Here is a 17987-nt window from a genome sequence, read left to right on the forward strand (position 1 = left end):
CTAAATACAGGCAAGTGCCAGCAGAGCAGTGATCGGATCTCACGGTGTTAAGTTGCAGGCACTTGGCCAGGACCCCGGTCAAACTTTGAATCCTCTGCCGTTGTCAAGCCCAGTGTCCGTTATGAGTACAGAGCGTACAGAGCACATACGGCTGTCAGGAGTACCTCTGGCAGCTCGCCAAGCGCGTAATAAATTTCCGATCTAGACATGCTAATCAAATCTGCATACTGTCTGATAGCGCAACTAAGATTGCTATAAAAACCTTGCAGAGCCAATCTGCCATGAGTTACATCACGAGAGCCGGCAGAGATCTGGTTATCGGGGCCTTATCGGTATCTACAGTGGTAGTAAGACGGGGTGGTTAGGCTCAAGGTAATACTACTCCGGACGGAGTAGGCGAGGAGAAAAAAAATCCCCCACTTGCACAGAGCCCAGGCCATTGAATCGGCGGGGAGTCAGATATTGCAGGCACAGTGGCACCTTGCTGTTGCAATGCCACTTGTTTGTACCCCGCCAAAGCAAGATGTTGGAGAAGGCAGCAAACTATCTACGGCGTACTCAGTACTTTGAGGCAGTGGTGGTAATTGTAGCAGTAACGCTGCTTCGTTTTATAGCGGAACTGCTCCAAAAAGTGTGAATGCTTAAACGGACAGGCAAACTCCTTTTTTTTGAGTACAGCGCATGCGTGCCTCTCTCTGCATCCATCCACGGGTGCGTCATGTCCCACTCCTGCAGGAGGGCGGGCGAGGCGGTCTTCGCACCAGCTGTGCAGCAGCATCTATCGGTGTAGGCCCTGACAAGGGAGCATCCTAGGTAGGAGTCGATTACTAGGGCTTAGTGCTGGTACTTGACGTGTTTCGTCAATAGTTTTTGGACAGCACATGTCAGGCCCCATGATAAGGATTGCAGAGCCACAGGGATCCCAACACCATCGACCATCTGCGTGTAGTAGTACCTCCATGGTGTATGCAAGCCTCTGAGAAATAGTCCAAGGGCACTGTATAGGTATTCAAATTTTCGCAATCACTGCGAGAAACCTCCGCGGGCCGCCCGAATGGGCTACCAGCCTCGCTGACTCCGAAACGTTATTCAACCCGTAGTGGCGATTCGGGTAGAAGCGCTGAGAATCTCTCAGCTGTCAGTAGGGAGGAAAAGAATCGGTCTGCCCAGTAACGTCACAAGCCACAGCGCCACGGACGCCGTAGCAAGGGATCGCCAAAGGTAACCATCTTGTACCGTCTCTGTGCCCAAGTGTGCGACCAAGGGTCAAGCTGTGCGCACCCACGTGAGGCGTCTACTTGTTGGGTACACGCTTCGTGGCTTCCATCCTAAAAAATCTCTGACCCCCTCGGGCACTAGCCTTTTTCTGTCCGGCTTGGGACCAATTTTTTTTCCGCCTTCGCCTCGAGGCTCGCCGTCCCTTTTTCTTCTCTTCTTTCCCACAAACTCAACCCTCTTGACACACAACCTCTCTCATCTCCATCCCCCTCTCTTTTTTCCTCATCCTTGCATCTCATCACGGCATTTTCGTCTTTCCTTGGTCTTTCCTTTGAAGATTCTGCGTGTTCTTCGACGGAAAGTGCAAGCACAAGTTCTTTAACGCGTGCCCAATTTTAATTCGAGTCGGAGAAAAGAAAAAAAATCGCTTGGGAACTTGAGTTCTTCCCGTTTCTTTCTCTTCGTGTTTGCTGTCTATTTTTTGCGGACAGGCTTCGCTACTTCACTCTCATTTATTTTAGAGGGTGATATATTTCTTGATCGACCGAGTTCGATAATTTCCCTCGCGCCTTAAAAAGTTTATCCTTTTTCCTACGATTCAAGTCGCTCTTCATCGGCAACTTTACGACTTCCCAACATGGCGGACCAACTCAACATGAACGGCCTCAGCCTTGGTGCTGACGGCCCTCAGTCTGCTCCCGGGGCTCGATCCTACATTCCGCCTCACATGCGAAGCCGCGGCGGCGGTGGTGGCGGCGGCGCTGGTGGCCTAAACAACAGTGCCTGGGCTGGGTAAGTACACGTCACATCAACACTATCGCAATCGAATTATCATGACTGACTCTTTTTTTTTTTTTTTAACAGCAACGGTGCTCAAGGTGGCCAACAAGGTGGCTACGGCGGCCGTCAGGGCGGCTACGGCGGTGGCGATGCTCCCAACTATCAGAACAATCGTCGTGGTGGTGGTGGTGGCTGGGGTGGTCGTGGAGGCTACTCTGGCGGTGGCAGCGGAGCCGGATATGAAGGCGGCCACGGCGGTGGTAGCCACCAGGCTCGCGGCTCTGGAGATGGACAATGGCGGGACGGAAAGCACATTCCCGGCCCCCAAAACGCCCGTGTCGAGCGTGAGCTCTTCGGTACTGCCGACGATCCTTCCAAGCAGCACACCGGTATCAACTTTGAGAAGTACGACGATATCCCTGTCGAAGCCTCTGGTCGTGACGTCCCCGAGCCCGTCCACCAGTTCACCACTCCTCCTTTGGATGAGCACCTCTGCCGCAACATCGAGATGGCCCGCTACAAGGTCCCTACTCCTGTTCAGAAATACTCCATCCCCATCGTCATGGGTGGCCGTGATCTCATGGCTTGTGCCCAGACTGGTTCTGGCAAGACTGGTGGTTTCCTCTTCCCTATCCTGTCTCAGGCTTTCATCCATGGCCCTTCTGCTGTCCCTGCCAACGCTGCTGGACAGTTTGGCCGTCAGCGCAAGGCCTACCCCACCTCCCTTATTCTCGCCCCCACTCGAGAACTCGTTTCTCAAATCTACGAAGAGTCTCGCAAGTTCGCCTACCGATCTTGGGTCCGCCCTTGCGTCGTCTATGGAGGTGCCGATATTGGCTCTCAGCTTCGCCAGATTGAGCGCGGATGCGATCTTCTTGTCGCCACCCCCGGTCGTTTGGTAGATCTCATCGAGCGAGGCCGTATCTCCCTGTGCAACATTAAGTATCTTGTGCTCGACGAGGCCGATCGTATGCTGGACATGGGTTTCGAGCCCCAGATCCGCCGAATTGTCGAGGGCGAGGACATGCCCGCTGTCAACGACCGCCAGACCCTCATGTTTTCAGCCACCTTCCCCCGCGACATTCAGATGCTTGCCAGGGATTTCCTCAAGGACTACGTCTTCTTGTCCGTCGGCCGTGTTGGTTCCACCTCTGAGAACATCACCCAGAAGGTCGAGTTTGTTGAGGACATTGACAAGCGCTCTGTTCTGCTCGATATCCTGCACACCCACGCTGGTGGCTTGACCCTCATCTTCGTCGAGACCAAGCGTATGGCCGACTCCCTTTCCGATTTCCTCATCAACCAGAACTTCCCCGCTACTTCCATCCACGGAGACCGAACCCAGCGTGAGCGTGAACGCGCTCTTGAGTTCTTCCGCAACGGACGATGCCCCATCCTGGTTGCTACTGCCGTCGCGGCCCGTGGTCTCGATATTCCCAACGTCACTCACGTTGTCAACTACGATCTTCCTACTGATGTGGACGACTACGTTCACCGAATTGGTCGTACCGGCCGTGCTGGAAACACTGGTATCGCCACCGCCTTCTTTAACCGTGGCAACCGTGGTATTGTCCGCGAGCTCATTGACCTTCTCAAGGAGGCCAACCAGGAGGTTCCTCCCTTCCTGGAGGCCATCGCCCGTGAGTCTTCCTTCGGCGGTGGTGGCCGTGGCGGTCGCTCTCGCCCTGGCGGCGCTGGCCGTGGTAACGCCAACCGTGATTTCCGTAAGTTTGGCGGCGGTGGCTTTGGCGGCAGCGGCGGCGGCGGTGGTTTCAGCAACAGCCCTCAAGGCGGCTTCAGCAACTATGGCGGTTCCCAGGGAGGTTCCAGCTATGGCGGCGGCGGCGGCGGCGGCGGCTTCAACGGCGGCTACGGTGGTGGTGGCGGCAGCTACGGCAACCCTGGCGGTGCTGGCGCTCAGTCTTCCTGGTGGTAAATGTTATCACTGGCATCTGGCTGGGATGGACACATGATTGTGCCCATCATCGTGGCTCCTACTCTTGCGCCACTTGATTGCAAATTTTCATTTTTTTCGCCGTTATTTCATTACTATTTTCCTTTTCACTTCTTCTGCTTTTATTGAATCGGTTATTTCATATTTACGCATTTACGTCATTTGTTTTCAACGACACGGCGGCATCATGGCCTGCGAAGACGGAAGAGTGCCTTTTTCTTTTTTTATTTACTGGAAAAAAAGGCAGCATCGGTCAGGGGCATTTCACGACGCATGTGATAGATTGCATTTCTTTTTTGATTTCAGCATCCTCCCTCACTTGATACCCTTAGACCGAGAATAGAGGAACTTTAACGACGTTGGCAGAACGTGGTGTTGAGAGATCTACAATTGCTAGATCTAGAAGGACATCACATTTTTTTATGTTTCTGCCGTCTACGAGGGTTTCCTCCCCCCGCAGGGCATTTTCTCGCTTTTCATGATAGAGGGTCATGCTATCGCCGTGGCATACATAGACAAAAGTGGATTTACTCGGTTCTCTGGTCGGATTTTACGCTCGACAGTCTCCACGGATTTTGGGACGGATGAGAGAGCTATGAGCATAGACTGGGAGTACAGAAGGCCTATAGGTTGGTTTCTCTATTTCATTCGAGAGCAAAAGAACTGAGCCTCTCGACGCTAGTTATGGATTTTGGTTGGGAGGGCATGGATCAAAGGCTCTCGGCTCTTTGACCGTCATAAGTACATGGAACGCTTCGACTCGACCGGAAGGGTGTCGAGTACGCAGCCTTGATAGGACAGGGTCTCGGGGCTTTTTATTGTTCCCGTGATAGACAGACTACCAGAGCGGACTGAGGAGTCCTAAGTAAAAAAAAGTTTTTGCGACATGTCAGTGTGCCATTAAACGTGATTGTATTCTCCATACTCTGCATATACGTGATTGTGATATTTAACAGCGTTTAATACTTGATGCCTGCTTCATATATATGACCGTCAAGTAACGGATTGACATTGCACTGAAGAACCTAGCAGATACTGCCCATGATAAAGACGTATTCATTCTATCCAAGTTGCTTCTTTTCTCTATATAATCTATCTGCATTACCCTGGACGACGTCATCTTCATGTACCCTTGTGCTAAAGTTAGTACCTAGGTATAGTACTGGGGAGAAGAAACAGCCTGGCAGCGTTATTCATAAATACTACCCTGCCAGCGCTCGGCCTGCAATGCGGCACAGAAACATCCTCCCGCGTGGAAGATTCTGGATGGCGGGAGGATTTAGAGCTACCATTTGCGTTAAAACTAAGCCACGGTAAGATGCAAAGCCTAGATACATGGAGTAGGTGTGGCGTAGGTACTACCTACTGAGCAACACCGCTGAGAGTTGGAGGAGGCTATAACGCGCTAGAAATTTCACGGCAATATTAACGGCATTGAGTTTTTTAAAGTCTATTGTCGAACAAAGAGATCCACAGAAGCTTTGCCTGTTGAAATAGCATTTCTCCACGCCGGTGCAGCCGGAGAGCCTCAGGTCAGGTAAGGCTTTTGAGGGATTGGGGGATTGGGTACGAACGTGTGGTAAAGCCGCTGTACAGTATTAGTACATGTACATTGCAGCACGGGCATCATCTGCTTATTTAGGTAGTGGCCAACTGGACGGGTTATCTCGCATTGTCATTCTCCCACCCCACCATTGTGCGCAGCTGCTTTCCTCGCTTGCTTTTTCTCTCCTCTCCTCATCACATGCCTCGACTCTAAGAGGGGAGTGCAAGGAAACACCACCAATAGCTTTGGTTTGAAGCTCCCTTGCTCTCGAAGCGACACAGCATCGGCGCCGAGATGGGTCTCCTCGAGAGCATCGACGCCGGCCTCACTGGCTTTGTGGGCCAGTGGAATGGCTACTCGACCGCGCTGGTGACGCTGCTTATTGCCCTCGTCACATACCGCATCACATCGTCGCGCGAGCCTGATGTGCATCCCCTGCTGCTTGCCAGACAGGCGGGGGCCTCTGCGGTGCGCAATGAAGGCGAGAGCGCCGTCTACAGAAACCAGGCTGCTCCTCACAGCATGCCATTGAATAGTGGGCTTGACGTCAAGGACCCTGGTGCTTCCCGATGGGCGAGGGGTCGAAATGGCGACCTTCGAGACGTCTGGCGGAAGGCGACTACTGGAAACGACCAAGGCAAGAAGGGCAAGCTGTTTACTGTACTCGGATCGGAGAATGTCATTCAGCATCGCCTAGGTATGAGCCCAAGAGCTTTTATATGTTTTATACTCTGCCCGAAGCGATAAAGGTAACGATAGTGGCTGACTGTTTTTTCTGTAGAGGATATCAACCGACAGATCAACCTCATTGGACATCACATTGCAGAGCAAGGCGGTATCAGAGTTGCCATCTATCTACCCAATTCGATCGAATTTCTCATTACTCTGCTGGCCTGCAGCTTCTATCCGAACTTGACTACCGTTCTGATCCCATTCGACGTCTCCAATGAAGAGCTCGTTTCCATGATGAGACGATCCGCCGTTGATACTGTTGTGACTACACCTGGGTCCTTCCCTCTTGATGACATTACCAAGGCCTACCCATCGCTGAGACAGCTCATCTGGGTTGTGGACGAGGGAAGCGCGCATCTCGATTGGAACGAGGTTCCCGAGGGCATGGGAGGCAGCGTCAACGTCGCTACATGGCAAGAAATCATCCGAGATGCCCCTGCTGACTCTAGCACTGAATTGCCTCCTTTGGATCTGGAAAAGATTCCCATGGACGTTGTGACTTTCTGGCAGACAAAGGCCGGAACGCTGGAGGAAATGGTGCGCTTTACGCAGGCTAACCTGGTTGCTGGTATCTCTTCTCAGATTCACGGTATCCCCGTCAAGGAGAGACTGACTCCATCTGACTTGTTTCTTCCCGCTGAGTCTTTGACTGGTATTCACACTCTTGTCCTTACTCTGGCTGCGCTCTATCAGAATTCTTCTGTTGCTTTCAATTCGGTTGCTGGACGAGCGCCAGATCTGGTTCTGTCTGCTCAGGGTATCGCTCCGACGGTGATTGTTGCCAGCCCCGACAGCTTGCTCAGAATTCACCAAGAATCGTCTGCCAGGCTCAACACTCCTCTCGCCAGAGCCTCTCATGCTCTTTCGACTCGTGCTCTTACACAAGAGGGCGTGCTTCCAGGCTCCAACCTGCTCTCCGCATTCGCTGCTGGAGCGAAACCAGCCCTCGGCAAAGACCCAAGCAAGCTACGTGTCGTGTATACCGCAGAGCGCGTTGGCGGACTTACCCCTTATCTCTCCTCTCAGGTTCTGTCTGATCTGCGTGCCTTCACTGGTGCTCGAGTTGTCTACGCATTGACAAGCGCTCGGGTGGCAGGCGCGGTTACGCAGACGGCCTACTTCGATTACCGAGTTGAGGAGGGCGACAATGGCCACTTTGGTGCGCCGACGACAAGTATTGAGATCCGTTTGAAGGACAAGGGCGCGTTCAAAACGACGGATGACAAGATTGAGGGAGAGGTAAGTTTTACTTTTTGTTTATTCCAGTCTGATCTGTTCGTCTAGTACAGCTGCGCTGACACAACAATTGTATAGATTTATGCGACGGGGCCCAGCGTCGCTGGTGGCGAGACTAACCTCGGCGTTGTTGGAAGGCTTAGATATGACAACACCCTTGCCTATGCGTCTTAAATGGCAGTGATCGTTTGCTGGGCAATGGTAAATAAAGTAAATACGAGAAAAAAGCGAATACAAAGACCTGATGAAGGGAGATGGTGTTCGCGATAGGGTTGGCGCGCAAAGATACGAGCATGATATGAAGCGGTTTGGAGAGTTCGTCAGGGGCTAGAAAGGGAGGGCATTTACGAGGACGGTTTTCTTTTTGTTATTTATTCATGCATTACAAAGAGCTAGCGAATGAGCGACAGCCATATGAGGTAGATTGATGATGATTATTGCGACGACGAACGACGATAGGCTTGGGATAAATGGGAGCTGCCTCAGCAATATTTTGCCACTCTTGCCCACCTAGATCTGATAGGCACTTATCACTTACCCCATACCTCCAATTTGTCTGTCAAGAGAGGCATTTGTTGGTCGCGTGCTCACGTAGCAGTGGTCTCTACTAGCAGTACTACTCTGTAGTGCCTATCTGGATTCCTAAGTTACAATCTATTTATAACCGACGCGCGTAGAATCATCCCGAGACTCCAAGTTTCAAGACTCCAGACTCCGGGCTAATGCTACCACTCCGCGTGCGCCAATGCCAGGACAACCTTGCCAGGCGTTTTAAAGTCAGGGCCCCTTTCCGCCTGTGGCACGGGCGATTCTGCATTGCATGCAAGATGACGCCGCGGCTGGAGGGATTTGCTACCAGGTACGTGATAGTTTTGCGGCTAAAGCCATCTCAAGGCCAGTGTATGCAAGAGACTTGGAGTCCAGATGCAGTAGGGCCCTGGCACACTGTCTGCGGCATCTTGGCCTGATAGAGGCAGGTGGTACGATCCGCTGAATGGCGCGCCGGGGGGCAGAGCTGTAAGGGGGGGCCATGAACCGCCGTGGCGGCGCGGGCATGCAAAGGAGCGCAACTGGCATTTGAGCGCTAATGACAGCTCGGACGCCTGGCAGGCCCTGTCGCTCAGGGACCTTGGACTTGGCTTCGCGTGCTGGCAGCGGCACTAACCAGTTCAGTTCAGCTGCAATCGCTGGACATTGATATTTTGTCTGTGCTTTTGTCCCCGTACGGAACCATAAGCAGCGAGGATGGAGCAAATGGGCAGTAGTCGATAGTAGATCCTTTGGTTAGCAGAGACTAGCGCTGCGTGAGGCAAGGCCGTGCTAATTCCAATTACTCCGTATACAGTAGTAGCTTGTATTAGTGCTCGGTATTTAATTTCCAGCGTCCGTGCCCGTGACATAATTAACAGATGCGACCTAACCATGAGATAGGTGGCAGCAATAGCTTTTGACGTCTGCCAAACATGAAGCTTGGTACCCACGAAGAACCACTGTAAAGAAAACTTTAAAAGCAAAAAGGAGGAAACACGTCAGATTCTAAGCTTAAGGCTATGTCCCATAGAAATTGATTTTTTTTTTCCTCCTACTCTCTATCCAGCTTTTACACGGTGGGCTAGCGAGGGCATACCTGTACTTGTTAGTTTAGCGCCACAAAAATGGGGGGGAGCCCATTTAGAGTGGGAGCGGCGGCGCGCGTCGAGTGGTTTGATTTAAAATGATGGGCTTTTAGCAGGGTTGGGAAAAAGAGAGAAGCTCCCCCCCAAAGTTTCCGGGAAAGGATAGAAGAGAATAACAAGAGGGAGAAGAGAAGGAGAAGGAAAAGAAAAGAACCGCAGGAAGGGAATATATTCAAGGAAAGAAGAAGGAAGATACTCGCCTTCCGCCAAACCAAGCGCCAACTGCGGAAGCCCTGGTCTCCGGCGTTACTGCCTTTTGCGAACTCGTCGAGGCTGCTTTCCGGGATCAGCTGGAATGAGGTTAGGCCTTGGAAATATTGCCATCCATCTTATCCCATAACAACTGCACTGAGCCCGGTGGGACCCCTTGAACCTCGTGTTTCCCCGATCCGCGGGCCTGGTTGCTCATTTTCACCACCTTTTTAATTTTTGAGGGGGCCAGTCTCTCAGTGAGTGAGAGAGTGCGTGTCTTCTCTCCTTGGTCTTTTGTCAATCCCTCGATTTTTTTTTCTCTCTCGCTCCTCTCTGCGCTTAATATATCTGAGGCAGCACCTTGTTTGGGATCTCTTACGTCGATACTCGCTCCCGTTACCAAAGCCGCCTGCGTCTCTCTTTTTGTTAATCTGGGTGTACTTTCTATTTATTTCTGGAATCGGAATTGGGATTTTTTTGCGGATACTTCCGATCTCACTCAAAAGGCTGAAGAGAGAAGTGTCTTACCACTTTCCTTTGAGAAGACGTTATTTTTTTTTCGCACTTTTTCTCTTTCCAAGTTTCAGGGAAAATTGCTTGAAAGGGGGACGAATCGACTTATCAAATTACAGCTTATAACAGAACGCGCAACTTACAGTACGAAAAAATGCGCGCGGCGTCGTGAGACGAGTGAAAGTGAGAAGTGAGCGCGAAGAGAGAGCGTGTGACATCTACGTTGGTATTTTTGAACTCTCTCTGCTCGACTTTAATTGTTTTTTTCTTCTTCTATTTGGACTTTTACGGATCTATCCAAGAGGTGGAAGAAGAAGACAAAGAAACCTGGCAATGAAGAAGTTTTCCAAGATCTTGTCGCGGCGGCTGGGGCGATCAGGTGGAGATGATCATCACCGCTGGGACGCGGGACTGCAGTCAGGGTTAGATTTCCACCAGCTTACATCGAGGCGGTGGCGGAGTGGCGATGATGGCTTGGCGATGAATGGCGAAAACCACAGCCGGATATTCACAAAAGAGGTTCCCACGTACGGCGCTGGTAGGATCTTGGCCGATGGAAGCGACGACGCTGGACAGCTATGTGACATTTGCGAGGCAATCGATTTTCCGAGGCTGTTGGACTGGAAGCCAGGGGATGCAAGACCATGGGTTTCTTTGGCACACTGCTTGAGGTTGAAGCTACCGGACGAAGAGGAACTGAGCAGACAACGCAATGAATCAACATCGGAGGAAGAGGATCTCAGCGAAGATGAGAGGCGGAGGAGAAGGAGGCGGGAAGGGAATCTATGCCCCTGGTGTGTCTTTTTTCACTCCATGATCACCACAGTACCGGAAGGAGATGAGAATGGTGGCGCGGATGGAAGGGATGGCAGGGCCATGAAAACGAAATTTACCCCGTATCTACGCATTCGCCTGGCATTCGAGCGGCTTGGCGGTGGAGAGAAGCATCCGCTAGCGAAATCGGTGCTTTTCGAAGTAACGACTAGGAATCGGTCTCTTCCATGGGGATACATTGTTAAGGCTACACCTATTCTGGAAGTCGAAGTTCAACCAGACGATGTGGAAGTAAAGACCGGAACTGAGACTGAGACGAGAGCAAGCACAGAGACCGGATCGGAAAGGGCAGCGGAATCAGTGCTTGAATCAGTAACCGAGGTTGAAGTAAAAGAAGAGGTGGAATCCGAGGTGAAGCCAAGAGCAGTGGTCGCAGAAGAAAAAGTGGAAGAGCCGATCCAAGAGAAGCAAAATGGTCATGCCGCAGTAAATGGGAAGGCCAAACGAGCAGAGGAGCCAAAGATAATCTGGGGAAGAGAGATAACCCCCCTGCTCCAACTCGACGTCGCAAAGAACTGGATCAACTTCTGCAACGAGAATCACGCTACAGGGGCCTGTGCCGTCAAGGATCGTGCATTGGTAAAGGGATTGAAGCTGATTGACTGCGAAGAGAATAAAGTCGTTCTTGCAGAGAATTTATCCACCTCGACTCCTCCTCACGACAAACCTCAGGACGCCGAATGTCAGAGCATCACTCCCAGCCACAACAACAGCATCGCCCCCAGCCACAACAGCATCATGCATCAGAATGTGGACTATGTAACGCTTAGCTATGTAATGGGGACCTATCGCGAGGATGACGATGATAACAGCAATGATGAAAACCTGCCACGGAGACTCCCAAAGGTCGTTACCGATGCCATTTCCACCACCAAGGCCCTCGGATACCGCTATCTATGGGTGGATCGATATTGTATCCCAAGAAGGGGAGATACAAAGGGCGCATCAGAACGCCAGCGGCAGCTCGATCTTATGGGCCAGATATACAGCCATTCGGCACTGACTCTCGTTGTCGCCGCAGGAGACGGGGTTCGCGATGGCATTGCCGGAATCAGCGCTCCACGCGAAGAGCAGCTTTCAATCCAGACTGAGTCCGACCTTTTTACTACTTCTCTTCTCCGCCCGGATCTCGAGGTGGCTTCATCGCAATGGGCGTCTCGCGCATGGACTTACCAGGAGGGTCTTTTGTCGCGACGACGGCTCATCTTCACGCCCTCGCAGATCTATTTCCAGTGTCAGGCATTACACTGTCACGAAAGCCTCTCTCTTCCTCTGAAATACGCACCGGGATTGAACTTTGGTCGCGTCTTTCCCACTTCTATCGATGACGTTCTTCAACCTAACAAGATTAAAAATCATATCAAGGCCTACCTGGCCAAGAGCATCAGTAACACCGACGACCGCCTGGACGCCTTTAGGGGCTTGCTCCACGAATATTCTAAACGAGAGAAGCTGCCAGTAGAGAACCTCCTCGGTCTACCACTATTCCACCCAGACGACTTCACCAAACATAAAGTCGTCAGCCAAACGGATCGCCTCGCCATCGCCCTTGGCTGGATGCCCAACCGGCCTCTCCCTTCTTCCTCCGTATCTTCCTCCTCCGCCACCTCATCTCACGACGACCTCGTCTACAGCCCTGTCATCGACCCTTACTCCCTACTCGATACCCCCTGCCCATTCCCCTCATGGTCTTGGCTCGCATGGCGCCTAAACCCGGCGACGTACAGCTACAGCACCCCCGGCTACTCCTTCAACTTCAATCTCGTGGACGACGCCTCCCCGCTGCTCGACAGCGTGTCTGCGCCGCCGGGTATGGAGATCTCCGTCGGCTTCAGTGACGGCATGGTCCTCTCGTGGGAGATTGACGGCGAGGCCATCGCCCGCAAAGCCGACAAGATCGAGATGCTCCGCCTCAAGACCTTTTGCTTCGACCTCACCGTCAAGAAAGCCGCTGCTGGCCTGGGCGCGAAATACGGCTTCTCTCTTGACGAGCCTGTGGCCTCCTCGCTGGGCAAATCCGCCACTGACTCCATTGAGGCCTGGATCCGGCGCTCATCCGTCACTCTCTTGTCTGCTTCCGCGGACGACGTGCCGGCTGGTCATGAGTACTCGCTTATCGGGGTGCTCGTGTCCGGGCGGCACTGGAAGCCTCAGAGCACGGTGCAGCAACATGGTCATCATCATCGCTCGACGGCTCTAACGACGGTGGCGCCTGCCTCAACGGCCATGGCTACGGTTTTGATATGCAGGCGCGCGAACTGGGATCCTGAGGGCCGCTTGGTTCGTCTTGGAGTGCTGAATGTGGCGTATGATGGCCTGATGACTGCGGCAGGGGGCGGTGCGACAATTATGAAGGGGATTGATACGAGGATTGGCGGAGAGAAGAAGGACTTGAAGGTGGAAGTGCGGGAGTTGGACATCTACTGAAACTTGAAAGCGTTTTTCTCATTTTTCCTGTCTCATTTTTCTCTGTTTTCTCTCTTATCTATGGAGTAATTTTGATGAACTTGGGTGTGTGTATTTACGGGAGAATGGCGTGGTTGTATGGAAGATTGGCGGAAGGATAATAGCGTGTCTGGCTGGATTGGCCAATTGATTTTTTATATACATGTCTTATTATATATGAAAGTGTATGTATACGGATTGTCGTGTTGACAATTCCTACGTGGGAAAAGAGAAAACTATGAACGGCGCTGCAATGAACACATTAAATTAATACAACGTTATCAAACCATCTCAAACGAATATCTATCTAGCATCTAGTTTTATAAATTTACTGTGCGCCCATAGCCAACTTAATATCGATATCCATTCCTATCCCTTCAGCAAAGGTAGCCACCCTATTTAGGCCTCATTTCCAGTACTGCCCTCACAGAAAGATCATCCTGCACCCAGCTCACAATCCGACCGCTCACATCGCCCACAAGCTTTTCATAATGCGGCCCCGGGAAAAATAGCCCACAATGGGCAGTCACCTCGTCCATCCCATCCATAAACACGCTCACCCACGTAGGATCCATGACGCCGTTGGTCTTGTGCGGCGTGGTGCAAAACTTGCCGAGCTTCTTGGGTTTCCCCCCCGGCGTTTCAGCTTCCGTCTCAGATCGAGGAGAGGCGACGGACGCAGCTAGGGACGACGTCGACGATGCCGCGGCTTGGCTAGTGGAGGCGGCTAAAGCGCGCTGCTGTTTCGCTGCTGCTGCGGCTTCCTTTTCGAGCCGCTTCTTCTCTGCCTTGGCGGCTTTCTCTTCTTCCTTTGCGGCCTTTTCATTTTCCTTTTCGAGCTGCTTCCTCTCTGCCTTGGCGACTTTTTCTTCTCCCTTTTCGAGCTTTCTCTTGTCTTGTTCAGATTTCTGCTGCTGCTTCTTCTCTGCCTTTGCGGCTTTTTCTTCTTCTTTTTCGAGCTTTCTCTTATCTTGTTCGGATTTCTGCTGCTGCTTCTTAGTATCCTTTTCAGGCTTGCCTGCGTCCTTTTGGGCTTCTTTCTGGGCCTTCTTTTGGAGCTTCTCCATTAGCTTTTCGCGCTCGCGGATGGCCTTTGTGCGGTCCTTGGCGGCTTGCTCGTAGGCTTTTTGACGGCGGCTGAATTCTTTTTCTGCCTGTTTACGAGCGTCTTTGTCTGTGTATTGTGACGGGTCAGGCTGTTCGGGAGGGTTGGGGAGATCGGGAATCGGAGGGAGATCTAGATTAGGAAGAACAAGATCTTTTTCCGATAGATCATTCTTTTCATCGGCTTTGTTTTCGATGAAAGGGGATGATGGCCTGTCTGAGATGTCGGATACAACTGTTTCTAACTCGTGCTCTACAGAAATGAGCCCGTCTTCATCCATGGGAATAGGATCAATATACTGCATGGACTGCATGGATTGCGTAGATAGCCGGTTGTTATCAAGATTTTTTCCTGTCAGCTCTTGTCGCCTAGCCATTGAATCAAAGTCGACAATTCTTTCTTCCTCTTTTGGCCCCAAATGAGCCGTTTCTGATTTATTCAAATCATCGTCATCTTTAGGAGTAATTTTGATATTAGAAATGCTCTCATCGGCCTGGTTTTTCTCCTCTTCTTCTAACTTTGCCGAAATGATTGCGTGAACCAGCTTATTATTTATCTCGTCTTGAATCTTGATCTCAGGCACAGGGTTCATAGAGAGATCGACTTGGCTTGTATCCCGACTGCCCTTAGTTGTAGCAGATCGCTTAGGGCGGCCAGGAGATAGCGTGTAGTAGTTGAGAAAACGTACACGAGGGCGCGGAATGTTGTATGGGGTAGCACTCAAAGCTTGGAAGGCATCAATATCTTCAAGAGCACGCAGCTGGTTGTATCGGGATTTGAGCCCAGGATAGTCTGCCAGGCATCCGCCGAATTCCAGGTGTGCAGCGACGTGATTGCCTAAAGCACTGAAGATGCCCTCGGACCAATGTTTAGAGCCGAAATGAAGCATGCGGGTGAGGAACGGTTGCTCCCTAAATGGGCTGTCATTGAAGTATGGGGGATCGAAGTTGGGATCTCTGGGTCCACTCGGTATATTATTAAATGATGCAGGAGATGAGGGCACCAGGTCACCAGAAGATGATGAGGCGGCGTCCTGGTTTGGGGGAGTTGGGGAATGGTGAAAGAGGCTTGAGAGTCCTGAGGCTACAATTCCTGGGTGAAGTCCCAGAAATGGAGAATCTAGGGATAGAGATCCCAGAATGCGATGCCTCAAGGGCTGTCTGCTGGAAGAGATCCAATTGGGCTATGGTGGTGGCAGTATTAGAACACGGAATGGCTAAGGTTATAAAATCTATCAGATCGGAGATGGCTCACCATGAGAATAACTTCGGCAGCCAGCAGACCTCCCATGGAGTGGCCAATAAGGACGACATCGGTTGTGGGCGACTCGTGAGGCTCTAGCCAAGCACTGAAATTATCCCTGGCGACCTCTATTGGCTTATACGTTTTGTATCTAGGGTAGACCTTGGAGTACACGGCGTGGGTTTCTGACAAGGCATCACGTAGGACATTATGGACATGCCCAGGAAATGATTGAAAAGACTGGTCATTGCCATAGAATCCATGGATATAGACCAAAAGGAGGGTCCGCCTGCCATCCAAGTCGGATCTCGATGGTGCTAGAGACTGTGATGATGAGGGACGAGGGACTTTTGAGTCTAAAATCGACCCGCCTGGGCGATTTTCTTGGCCTGAATTCAGCGAGCCTTGGGACTCATCCACGGCCGAGTAAGGAGGCGGTGGAGGCAGCTGGGGAGAGTCCCTTGGAGGCAAAGGTGGCGGTGGAGGCAGCTGAGAAGCGTCTCTTGGAGGCAAAGGAGGCGGCGCTGCCATGGTGTTGAGTATAAAAGCCAAAGATGGGACAAATGGTAGGTAACTGGAGGATATAGGTAGATAGGCCAATGTCCTGGGTGACTAAAAGAAGGAAAGGGGGCCGGCAATTTCAGGCCCAACAAAAAGTTGCAATGGAATATTATGGGATAGTTTTCTAAATACAGCTGCTAAATCATGACCACTGCTACATTCAGAAGATGATTGTAGGTAGATAGAGAGAGCACTGCATCACCACCGCCATCATTGTATCCAGAGGCCGCTGTGAGGCAAACTCATTAGTGGATTGGCCATGCTAATCTGGGCGGCCTTGAGGCGGGGGAGAGGCGAGGCTGAAGGAGGCTAGTTCTTTTAGAGCCCGGAAGCCTCCCGCGAGGCTTAATCGATAACGATTCATACTCAGCTACCAGGTCTACGGAGATATTATGATTCAAATACGATAGGCTGTCTTTAGCAAATAGTACATGTATTATATCCAAACATACATTTGTGCTCCCGCTGCATAGGCATCACAGGAGTATTACCGGACAAGTCTTCAACCTTTTTAGCGCATTGCAGACGTATCAGCATTACGTATAGCCGTGCTGACCAGCCGGGGCCTGGTGCCTGACCGGCCGTACCGGTACCTGAGCAGTTACGAGTTCATGCACTACACGACCGGGTCTGGCGCCATTGACGGCGGGGACAGCTGTCTCAGCAAGCCTCGGCCACGGCCAATGGCAGCAATACATGAGCGTCGGTGCATGAAGAACAAAGAATTACGCAGGCCAGGACGGGTCGGCATTCCGGCTCAGACCTTGAAATAGCAAAGGGACCTGTACTAACGGCACGGATATTCATTGTCTGCAGCTAAGATTTTTTTTTCCTCGCATTGTTTCCACTTTCACGCTTCTTGCTGTGCGTCGAGACCCTTTGCGGCCCCAGCGTATTCGTATGACTCTGGAGTCGAATCCGCGCATTAAATGCTTCTACAGGCAACATGCCTTATAGAGGCACGCATCGTAGATGATAGGCGCTCCACACTACAAGAACGTTGAAATTTAGCAGTAATCGTAGTCGTCGTGCTAACACTCTTCCAGCGGCCTGTAGATTAGCAAGGAGCTCTCGTCTTGCTCCTAGTCTCCGCCATCTTTGGCCGTGCAGTCTCTAATCTGCAAGATGCATGCCACACTAGGCACTAGCAGGGTTTGCCTGGGACTTATTTTTGCTCCGTGCCTTGAGCAAACACCGAATATTATAGCGTGTATAAACAAAGCGGACGGATCGTGAACAAAATGAGAAGGAAAAAAATTCTCTCCAGGCTACTACCTATTAATTAGAGGTAATAAGAAGTATATTCGTAACTTGACTCATGGGATGCTTGCTCCGAACCATAGTGTAAACGCTTATCCGAGCCTTGTGTCTTCGTAATTAATACTTGTGAGCTTGAATAGATGAGGTCCTCGATATAACTGTTGCAACTCGGATACATAACAGCCAGAGAAAGGACTATAGAGCGCTGTTACTATATAACATAATGCAACTGCTATTATATTTCTTCGGGCTCTATATGTTTACCCGTATCATTACGTTTGCTTTCTTGTTCCGAGATGGGTCCCATGGGCGGTTCACCGAAGAGGACTATTATAGATCAATGCTACGATACCTAGCCTGAAGCATCTTAGCACCGCCCAGTTCCTTTGTACCGCAATCAGGTGTCTCGACAAAGTTCAGGAGGATACGAAGTGCATTAGTAGCCCGTTCCTTAGTCCTTTAATAGCAAAGCAATCCGCTGGTCAATCGTTATTGCATTTTAAGTTTGTGTCCCAACCCTGATTTGGCACCCATCCATCTCTACAGCTAGGCCTGGGATGGATATATTCAACCAGCGCTGTATAATATCGCCATCGCCATCGCCGAGTACCTAGAGTAGCGTAGACATTGCACAAGCTCAGGCACGCCAGAGCATGCGCTACTGCTAGTACAGGCAAAACTACAGGGACACGC

The 17987-nt window shown here is 51.3% G+C and overlaps 4 protein-coding genes across 4 annotated transcripts; 3 read left to right on the plus strand and 1 right to left on the minus strand.

Annotated features, from left to right (window-relative positions):
* The first annotated feature begins 1686 nt into the window (after positions 1-1686).
* Positions 1687-4182, plus strand: GGI43DRAFT_24730 (P-loop containing nucleoside triphosphate hydrolase protein). Its single transcript, XM_083200767.1, has 2 exons — positions 1687-2010; positions 2083-4182. The coding sequence occupies exons 1-2, from the start codon at positions 1856-1858 to the stop codon at positions 3932-3934; spliced, it is 2007 nt and encodes a 668-aa protein (XP_083066401.1). The 5' UTR covers positions 1687-1855; the 3' UTR covers positions 3935-4182.
* A 1349-nt stretch (positions 4183-5531) lies between these two features.
* On the plus strand, positions 5532-7914 carry GGI43DRAFT_24709 (uncharacterized protein). Its single transcript, XM_083200763.1, has 3 exons — positions 5532-6195; positions 6280-7469; positions 7545-7914. Exons 1-3 carry the CDS (start codon positions 5793-5795, stop codon positions 7638-7640), a joined length of 1689 nt encoding a protein of 562 aa, XP_083066402.1. The 5' UTR covers positions 5532-5792; the 3' UTR covers positions 7641-7914.
* Positions 7915-10180: 2266 nt separating this feature from the next.
* GGI43DRAFT_378766 (heterokaryon incompatibility protein-domain-containing protein) lies at positions 10181-13108 on the plus strand (the record flags this gene model as incomplete). Its single annotated transcript, XM_083202741.1, has 1 exon — positions 10181-13108. One exon carries the CDS (start codon positions 10181-10183, stop codon positions 13106-13108), a length of 2928 nt encoding a protein of 975 aa, XP_083066403.1.
* A 206-nt stretch (positions 13109-13314) lies between these two features.
* On the minus strand, positions 13315-16270 carry GGI43DRAFT_24718 (uncharacterized protein). The gene is made up of 2 exons (XM_083200764.1): positions 15486-16270; positions 13315-15414 (listed from the first exon to the last, which is right to left on the minus strand). Exons 1-2 carry the CDS (start codon positions 16002-16004, stop codon positions 13522-13524), a joined length of 2412 nt encoding a protein of 803 aa, XP_083066404.1. The 5' UTR covers positions 16005-16270; the 3' UTR covers positions 13315-13521.
* Positions 16271-17987: the final 1717 nt, after the last annotated feature.

This window comes from Trichoderma evansii (assembly GCF_050947405.1).
Source record: "Trichoderma evansii strain SZMC 28006 chromosome Unknown GGI43scaffold_1, whole genome shotgun sequence".
NCBI classification, from domain to species: Eukaryota; Fungi; Ascomycota; class Sordariomycetes; order Hypocreales; family Hypocreaceae; genus Trichoderma; species Trichoderma evansii.